The sequence below is a fragment of the Dufourea novaeangliae genome, unplaced genomic scaffold (genome assembly GCF_001272555.1).
Source record: "Dufourea novaeangliae isolate 0120121106 unplaced genomic scaffold, ASM127255v1 scaffold168, whole genome shotgun sequence".
NCBI lineage: Eukaryota > Metazoa > Arthropoda > Insecta > Hymenoptera > Halictidae > Dufourea > Dufourea novaeangliae.
Genome location: NW_015374062.1, coordinates 3,296,379 through 3,306,719, shown reverse-complemented (window position 1 = coordinate 3,306,719; position 10,341 = coordinate 3,296,379). Strand labels below are relative to the sequence as shown.

The window sequence follows — 10,341 nt, the reverse complement described above, 5'->3', positions numbered from 1 at the left end:
CTGCATGTCTCAGTTGTACATCGTTTTATATCGTATCGTATCGAATCGAAGTATATCGAATCGAATCGCGACGGTGGCCATTTTACGTTCGAGCTATTGAAATCGTCTCCGCGGAAGCCACAGAGCGGGTTAGAATGTGAAACGCTATTTTAAATGGTAGATTTTACTGCGACTGTAAATAGAGTATTGTTTCAAATGCATATAGGAACATCAATTTACACTGTCGGAATGTTAAATAGAATATTTTTAAACCTGATGATCTTGATATTGTTAATGTGTTATACACATACAGGGAGTCCTATAACTGGGGGTTCATTCGAGAAAGAGATCATTCTAAATATGTCCAAAAATACATAAACAACGTATGCTAAAATTCATATAAATATAACAAAAATGAAAGATATTGTTGTTATCGTAGTTTAATAGTGTAAAGTCTGTAAAGGATGTAGATAACGGATTACTTAGTACTTGTTACCTTTTTCTAGCCTGTAAAATAAATTTGTTTTAATGATGAACTATTATTGTACTTGAAATAATATTTACGTTTTTACAAATAATGAAGATTATTATGTATGAAATGGATTAATTCAATGAAAATGTTTTTCCGATTTTACATCTGTTAAAATAAAGTATGTAGTATATAACCTTGATCATAATAAATGAGATTTATTAATAATGCAACCTGTGTATAGTTCACTTTTATCCAAACATGGCAACACCTGGGTAAATTAATTTTATTACGTTCATGTACAAAACGCTTACACACTTGTACATTTCTCGAAACTGAAAGTCCATGTTATTTGAATGAAAAAGTTCATTTAAGATATAACATACGGTATTAAAATCTCTATAAACTGAAATTTGTAATCTTATATAAAATGTGTGGTTGGAAATTTTTTCTTATCCTTCTACAATATCACTAAATGTATTTGTGAGATCGTAAATTAATAATTATATATTATACTTGGTACTTAGTATATACTTAACTTACTTTGGTTGTAAATTAAGAATACTGAAAAGTAATTGAAACATTTTATTCATATTTTTTAAGCAAAAACACAACAAAATTCAAGTACACTTATTCCTTACACGTTTACTTTTAATTCAACTAAAATATAATTATAGGATAACGTGACTCGTGTAAGATGCAATGTCAATGTCTATATGCGTATGAATGTATGCACGTCAGTTGTAAATACTTGATGAACATGTTAGTTTGATGTATGAAAAAATCAATGTATTAGTTTTTTGTATGCATGCCCAGATAAAAACCATCATCACCTTGGTATATACTCATCTCCGCTTCATCCCTATCGTTCTCTTCAGTCAACAAATTTCGACTGTTCACAAGCCACTCGATAACCCTTGTTCTCTTTATCGAGGTGAATGTTTTGAAATGATTACAAAAATCGCAGCCGCGGAATAAGGCACACAATTGATGCAACGCGCATTTACTATAGCGATATATTTTATCTTTAATGTTATTTCGGATGTCAATGAATTTCTAGAAGTATATGTATCGTCCTGTATATTGTGTTATGTGTATGATGCCTAGGGAATCTAAAGCTTCGCAGGAACGATTGTGCCTATATCGCTGTTGTGATAATAGTTTTATTATTATCAGTATTTTATATATATATATGATTTTCACGAACCACGTCTATCGATCAACTTACATAATATGCAACCTGAGGTATTCGATCTACTTGACACAACTCAACTAAAGCGTGAACTATATTGTAACAAGTGCAACCTCCGTAATGTGTACATTAATGTATGCGTGAGATGTGTTTCCCTATTCCTGACTGCAACATCTATTACAAAACAACATACCTCGTCCTTTACTAACTTAACACGAACCAGTAACGGTAGTTGAATTTCATCGTAAGCTTTGCTTATATACATTTTACTTTAGCTCTGTCACAGCTATGGCATAGTTAAATAGATCACTGCATTACCAATTCATTTTCCGTTCAACAACTATTCTGGAACTAATCAAAATGTACTATTGCATCATATACGACTGACATACTCGTAACTGTAACCGTACCACAGCTCAATTATTGAATCATCACCGAGAATGCCTGCGATTTATCTCTTTCTCATTCAGAAGTTTAAAACGAACAGTGTATATTATTACAAATTGCAATCTCTTACTTGTTTCAAAACTTGCCTACGGAGCAGTCGAAACTTCCCTAAGCGAAAGGCCATCTAACGTGGTACGTGGAAAAACGCCGGGTGTTTTCTTCGTGCTTTTTAAAATTTACGTTCTAGAATAAGTTTTTGTAAAAAATATCCCTTAATCACTTTGATGTAGGATTAATTCGTGTGGTGCTTATAAAATATTACAGCGAGAGACCAACAAAAGAGCAACAATGTATGACGCAGTGTATGCTTCCGTATATATCTCAACAATAGAATTCAGACTTCGCTATGCATTGTATTTATAAGTTTATAAATAACAGATTCCTTGGTTATCGTTAAGCTCGATTCCTTAAAAAACCATACTCGTGTAATGAACTGAAGAAAAAAAAAGAAACAAGAATATGTGCACCAAGTGTTACATCGTTGACAATAATGTCAAAAAAATATCGTATATTTATGTATATGCTTTCATGCATACAATAATTTACCAAAAGACTCCATGAAACACGATTCGCGAGCGATCTCTTAAAAGCTATTTACAGAAATGAGTAGCAATACACGTAGGCTTCTGCTGTATTCAACCGTTGTCCTTGAGCGTGCCCCTAAATACCATTGAACATCTATCGCCCACGCAGATGTTCGTTAAACATTCTTTAACGCAATTAAGAACATAAAAAAAATGAACGTGTATGGCGTGTATGTCCATCGATATACCAGCAAAAGGAGTAAAACGTCAGAGGCATTACGTTGCTTAGAAAAGGACGGCCTTTGACATCAGTACTATACCGGGACGTGGGTACCTGTGGTGAAGTACTCGTAAGGAGGCTCATTGAATGATACAACAAACCGCTCTGCATGGTATAGGACCTTCGCCCTCCTGCCCGTACAACGTTCGTGACTTAAAAACCTTAGAATCCATGGCCAAAAACGGTGCCTTTCCCGTGTAACAACTTTCATATACCTCAATAGCTTCATCAATAGGTATGTTATTCGTATCGGTCCCCCTTTCTGTCGAAACCTCCCCCGTAGTCGTTTCCTCAGAACGATTTGGCACTGAATCTACGTTTATCTTAGAGCTTAGATCCTCCTCTACGCTGGTAGCACTCTCCCGTGCCAATCTGTAGTACTTCTGCACGTAGTCCACGTTGACTTGTTTCACTTCGATGTTGTCCTCTTCACCAGCCTCACCCTCGCACGATACACCTCGACATTGTAACATCTTTTTTGGGGTTATCACAGGTTCAATCGTCTCAGCCTCCCAGCATTCCAATACATCAGGTTCTTCTATACTACCCAAGGATAGTATTCCACTACCATTTTCCTCTTCGACGCTGCTACTCCTGCCCTCTATCTTTCTGACTGGCTGTTTGGTTGTTTCGTTTTTGGTCGTTTCAATGACCAACGGAGCATCGCTGTTCCAAACTGTCTCATAGGTCGAAGTCGTCAACAACTTACCATCCTCAGAGACCACTATCTCTCCTTTTTCAAATGTCTTCACGTTCATGGTGTCTTCAGTAGTTCCCTTGTCATTCCCGTCCTCCGTGTCTTCTAGATGCTTAATCTTCTCGTTATTGTTCATGGGATCCCTGTTGGACCTCCCCCCTCCCTGTCTTTTCGTTCGCCTTGCATTGATTCTCTTCGAGTCCATCCGAGAGCTTGATGCAACCCTCATACCCGCAACGCTATCCTTCTCAGTAAATTCGCAAACGTCACCAACGTCCTTCGCGGAGTTCTTCTTCCTGTTCACAGGGTCCTCGTGTTGGCCACAGGAGTCCGACGAAGACACCACCTCGTCCAGCTTGCCTTCGACGTGCCTGACCCGTTTCCGTTCCCCCGTTTTCCTCTTACCGTCCTTCCTCTTCCTCGACCCGCCATTGGTAATATCCGGCTGGTCCGTGCTCTTGACGTTACTGATCCTTGCGAATTCGCCGCAGCTAGTCGTGCGCGACAACCCTAGATTGTCTGCGCCGCCATTAGCAGATAGTGCAGGCATGGGGTTGCCTTGCAAGTTTTTTGGCGGCTCTTCCACCTCATCCTCGTCCTCCGTTTCGCTGTCCCTGACGGTCGATGTGATGAACATATCCGGCGAGTTCACTCTGCGAAGCCATTCGGTCACTGCCTCCGTGATAGGATAGTCAGAGTGTCTCGTCGTCTGGCTCTCGAACCCTGAGTCCTCGTTGGAAGTCTCGATCGGTTCCTCTTTGATCAAGTGATTACTCACAGTTTTCGACATGCAATTGCTGGACACCTCGTTTTCAGTCTTATCGCGTCCGAACGTTGAATCCCCTTTCGTGTAATCGTTCAGACTTACGTTATTCAGACTCTGGGTTACATCGTTCACCATCTCTGCCGTCTGCTCCGCGGTGCTATCTAGATCCGGCCCGGGTGTTGGCTCCCTTACAAACTTCGTACCCTTTGCACTGTACTTTCTCTTTGGTAATGATGACTTAGCGTTAGTTAAGGATTCGTGGTTCTCTCCTTTCTCCACGCTCTCAGTCTTTGGCGTGCCTGATCTGGAACGTGTTCTCTCGTCGTTGTGCAACGATGACGGCTTCGATGCCACCACGGTGGTCGTCGTCGTGTCCTCGTTGCTCGAGTCGGAATCGAGTTTCCCATTCGTTAGGGCTGCTTTCTCTTTGACTCCGTTCACTTCTTTCCTCGATCGTTCGCGCGACTCGTTGGTACCCGATGAGTCGTTCGGTAGATTGTTGGTGTCGCCAACCGGCGGCAAATCGGCGTCAGTCGTAACCTCGTTCGCCGACAGCGTTTCCTCGTCGTCGACGAAGCAGTTAGTCAGTCTGTTCGCTTCATTATTCTGATCCGTCGCCGCTTCTAGCGGGCTTGGCTGACCGTCTGACAGCGATCCGTTGATTTGCTTCGATTTCTCACCGATCAATTCGTCGACCCGGTCCTTCGAATCATCGGCAATACCGTTGCACGGCTCGTTGTTCTGGTCGATGGACGCTGTGTCGGACGATAACGCGCTGGATTGATTCACGACCGAACCCTCTTCGGGTTCGGAAATCGGGGTATTAAGCTCAACGACTGGCCGCAACTGGAACTCCTGGCATTCGGGGTTCAGCGTCCGGGTGCCGATTGTCGTTGTCGTTGTCGTCGTCGTCGTCGTCGTCGAAGTTGAACACGCTGTCCAAGACAGTCGGGAAGACGGTCGACCGGTATCACATTCTGAGCTGTACTCTCCTTCCTCCTCGTCCTCCGTGTTACCCTGGATTTTGGAGAGATTGTTAGGATGTTGAACCTAGGATAGGTCGAGCGTTAATTTTTTAATATTACAATTCATTCGACATTGTTTAGCGAGCAATTTCTAATCTGCAGCCTAAAAACTACGATAACTGGAGGTTGATTCATTGGAGATCCGTGTCATAATTTATTGGAAGGAACGAAGGATCCAGCCGGTGGTTTAATGGTTTTCAGAGTATAACATTTCGCCACTCACTAACTACGTTTTGGGAACGTTTAGTATGGAAAACTACAGGGGTCCCTTTGAACGGATTCCGAAAGTGGAAACTAGGATTGAAGAGGTGAATCTGTTTTGTAAGAATGTGTTATAGCTCGTTAGAGGTAATCGTTGCCTAAAAAAGGTATACTTCAATTCTCTAAGAACCTTCGCAACGTTTTTTTATTTAATTCGTTACGAGTGAAAGGAAAATCATTTATGGTTGGTAATGCTGGATGAAATTTTTGTATCCTACAAATTAAGAGAATGAAAAAGGTTTCAGGAAGAATTCAAATATTTGTTTCAGTACTTGAAGTCAAATATTTAAGGCCGAGACCAGATTGGTTGGGTTTCTTAGATTCTCCAGAGAATCTGCAGCATTGTCTGAAAATACCGAGAACAATCAGGACAATCAAAATGGCATGTTAATTTAATTTAGTAGGCTTGATAGAACCCTAAAGAAAAATGTGGTCTTCCACATTTTAAAATCTGTTAAATGTTGGAAACTGGATAGGATCTCAACTAGAAGGTACTGAACCAGTTCCTCCATACTCTAAACATCAAGCCTCAGTTCAGAGTCCTCTTAAGGAACGGAACTCGGATAATTACCGCAGCAAGTCTCTGCTTTCTTCTCTTTTTCTTCTTTCTTCGTTTGGCACAGGCCGCCGACATAACCGCCACGTCCGTAGTCCTGATCATGGGTCCACCCTGTATGGTAACACCTTGGACAATAGAAACGCTTTGCATTACATCTCCGAGGGAAATCGGTGGACACGTTGTTGGTGACAATCGAGATAGAAAGGAAAAAAGGGGTATCCGGCTATTCGACCAGGCTTTACCAGGTTGAATTTCGGAGACAGCGACAGAATGACGGGCCGAAGGGCGAAAAGACTGAACTTGGCTTTCCCATCTCGCTCTTCTATCTCGTATTGAACAGCTCGGCGCAGGGGAGCTATTTTAAACCGGTTCTATTTGAAGACCCGCTGCTCACGCTCGGGTTCTGCCAAATTCGCATCTTGACGCCCTTCGGTTGCGGCGAAGACATATTTCGAACATTAAATGTCGATGGTAACGGCGGCACCCTCGTGATCGTTATGAGTCAATGGACCCTCAGGTGAAACACCTCCTACCTTGTGCAACGTGAGAACCGCGGTGCTGTGAAGAGTTAGGCTGATATATACACGTAACACCGGGAATTACGGTGAAAAATGGTTCAGAAATTATATATATGCAGACACACACACACACACATTCAGCGTGTATAGACTCTTGACTTTAGGTACGATCGTCGGATCCTTGGTCCATATATATGTACGAGATTTAATCAACACATTCTGCTGCGACGGGACATGTTCATTTTGTTTTTTTCGTAAGAATTTTGTTCCCCAATTCGTTTGATTACATAAATCAGCACTATATAATTGGCGTTTATTGAATGTCAACGGTTAGCGTTCATGAAAGGGTTAATATCACACTAATATATGAGAAAGCATATATTAGTAGATATCAATATACATATGTAAATTGGTATTAATAGTTTCCTCAGCGATACTATTCGGTACAAAAAAAGTGAAATACCTTGTAGACGACCAGTATATGTAAGACATTGTAAATTAATGTAATGTCAACGGTTTCCTTGTCTAATTTCATAATACAGAATTGAGGAACGTTCTTGAGCTCTGCAGTTACTATTCGACAACGCTACTTTCATTCTGTAGCTTTGTTATCGACAACAGTTACATCCTATCTTTAACTTTGTCGAGCTATATACTAAATTTCTGGATCACTTTATTTCTATTTACTAGAATCATCGATCCAACGGATTTTATTCAATTAAAATCTACTCTTGAAATTTAACTCATGCTCAATTTATAATTCCGTTTAAATATTCCTCAAGCAGTGTCCATTTAAAGACAAGCAGCGCCTAGTGCTTTTGTCAATAACATTCATTCACAACGGTTCCGACGTGAATTGTAGCATTCCGTTCGTCGGTTGGAATTCGGTAGCGAGCAGATCTGTCTGTATTTTGCCAGTGATCCATACACAGCACCGTTAGGGTGTGTCCAATGTGAAAATATATCAATGGCCCCGGGTCCTCCGCGATCGTGTCTAAAGAGAGGCGCATTCTCTTTGAGAATTATTACCTTTTACCTTGAATGTGGTAGAGGCACGGCGCTAATAAAACAGCAATGATGCCGATGGACGGGACAGCAGTCATGTATCTGGGTATATCCCTTTCCTCTCGCCGCGCATCCGACCGACACTGTTCTCGTTTAACATTAGAAACAGGCACAATAAAAACGTACTAACGCCTAGACCGACGCAGTGCGCGCGGGGAAGGAGCATTCAGACAGGTCCGTGGGCTCGCAATGTATCATTCGTTACTTTGTGTTCCTTTCAGTCCCCGTTAAATATAACTTCTTGGCGGCCGATGTGGGTTCTCACGGAGCCGAGAACTAAATCACGGTTATGTAACCGGCACTTCCGACATTTCTTGGACATCGGACGCTTATCAATTACAATCTGGCCAATTGTCTTGGTGCCTTTCGTTCGGCTCCGATACGTTTGGCTGATTGGACTGAATTCATTGTGGGTACATGGTGGCTCGCACGGGAGAACCTCTGTCACATTTGTTCTGTTACTGTTGGTTCATCGTATAAACATAGTATATTCTACAAGTGTTGTGTCGTATTCACGACAAGCTCACGATTAGCCACTGTTATTTGGTAAATTATGTGATGTATGTGTATGTGTGCAATGGTTGTGTGTTGACTGATCGATGTGTTTTTGTTGACGGTTGAATGTGCTCCGGTGAATGAGTGAATGTATAGCTGCCTGCTGGAACGGATCGACTCGTGATCGGTGGAAAATGCAGAATATTGGTTGATTAAGGTGATTCAATAGGTGGTAGTACGAGTTGGAAGAAGTGGGGTTTGGTGTATGTATTATTTCTTGGATTCTTGGGAGTCAATGCCGAAATATAAGGAACGGTCTTAATCGACCGCCAAAATAGAGGACTGGTTGGTATAACATTGCGATGCACACATACTGTGCTCCCTTCCCGTCGTTCGCTGCATTTGCGCAGATTCTCTCAGCCACAACAATAACAAAAAAAAATCAACCTTCGCTTGTTCTGTGTCCGTTGTTCCGTCCATCTGTCCGTGAACAGAACGAAAGCTACTGGGGGGAGTTTATAGTCACCGGGTGGCCAACAGGAGGGAAGGTAAATTTTAGAGAATCTCTACCGGACGGTGGTGGCATCTGAATCAACTAACCGTTCACGTTGACCAATGGGGGCCCGAACATGTAGTGGCCCGGGTACATGTACGGTTGCGGCACCGCCGGTATCACGTGTGACACGTGGACCGGTTGAGGCATCAACATCGGTTTCAGATACGTCCCGCCGTTCATTCCGTTCTCCAAACACTGCTCCTCCACGTAATGCTCGTCCATGTACATGTCCTCCGGTTGTTCCTCCGCCATCTTACGACGATCCATCTCGGTCGGATCCTCCTTCGCCGTATTGTTCGCCGCCTCTGCGGCGTGTTCCTCCACTTCACCGGCCACGCTTCCGGTGGAACTAGCACCGCTTCCTGTGCCGCTCTCGTTGCACGTGCCGTTCGTGTTCTCCACCGGTACCGTGCTGGTCTCTTGCTCCTCGACCAAAGTCACAGTGGTCTCCGCGGCCGTCTGCAATTGCGAGGATTATTTAGTGGTTACACCACAAATCTACAGCATTCAATTTTTCGTCAGCTGGACTACTGATGCTCACGCGTGGGTTAAGGGGTCTTCCTACTGTGACGGGTTTTGGATACGAGGTTGGATGAGAGTTGCTTTAACGTTACCTGATAGTTCATCATGCAGTACGGTTGATCAGTCAATTTCGGCATGAACGCAGGATTGATCCACTCGATCGGCCTCAGGGGGACCGGTTCGCATGGCACAGCCGCCAGTACACCAGGCCCGACCTGAGCCGGTACTGGCGCGGGACCGACCAACATCACCGGATACTCGTAATAGTAACCACTTGCGTGGTCGTAGAATGTCCCGTAACCTAACTGCGCCCTGGACTCCACCATCGGTGGATTCTCACTGGCGCCACAGTCTCTGTCCAACAGCTGTTGATCCTCAGTCGTTTCGCTGCCATCTGCATTGACAGAAACGGACAAGATGTGTACTTAGGTCTGGGAATGTCAACTTGACGAACGTTAATCAGACTTTCATCGTGTTATTCGAATTACTTTAATAAATTCTACGCGCGTTTAGTATTACTACGTTTTTCGAAAACTGTCGATAGTATACGGAATACGTACTACAGACTCCTCTCGATTATCGTCCCGAACTCGGGTCCGACAATAATCTTATAGGGAGAAATACTTCACAGGGGTGCCGTTAGGAAAAAAAAGTACAGTGGACTCTAACTATATTGCCATGGTCGGGGCTGTAGGGGAGTAAAATGGGAATGAGTTGAGAGCCCCCTCCATGCTAAGTTGTATCGTCATAGCCTCGATCGCAGCATATGCGCAAAAGATGGACCGTGTTGGTACCCCGGCATACGCAACGTGGTGGGAGAGCAAATTTGTATGCTCGAAAGTACGTGTGAAGGGGAAGCGCCTCGTGTGGCAATATGTTTAGTGGCAATATACTTAGAGACAAAGAGATTGGTTTAATACTATCTTCACAATAAATTCCCCAAAAATTTGTTCATTTTTAATTATTCACATAAGCCCCCCCCCCCC

At 42.9% G+C, this 10,341-nt stretch overlaps 1 protein-coding gene across 2 annotated transcripts in view; it reads right to left on the bottom strand.

Moving 5' to 3' along the window:
- Positions 1–2,549: 2,549 nt before the first annotated feature.
- The window catches only part of LOC107190282, a 41,545-nt gene continuing 33,753 nt past the window's right edge, over positions 2,550–10,341 (bottom strand). The window contains exons 3-6 of one of the 2 annotated variants that reach the window (XM_015579064.1): positions 9,448–9,749; positions 8,878–9,292; positions 6,212–6,324; positions 2,550–5,404 (exon numbers count right to left, since the gene is read on the bottom strand). In XM_015579064.1, coding sequence (XP_015434550.1) covers positions 2,972–5,404; positions 6,212–6,324; positions 8,878–9,292; positions 9,448–9,749 — 3,263 coding nt within the window. In that variant the 3' untranslated portion in view covers positions 2,550–2,971. The remainder of the gene's footprint in view (positions 5,405–6,211; positions 6,325–8,877; positions 9,293–9,447; positions 9,750–10,341) is intronic. The other variant, XM_015579065.1, reaches the window with a different exon arrangement.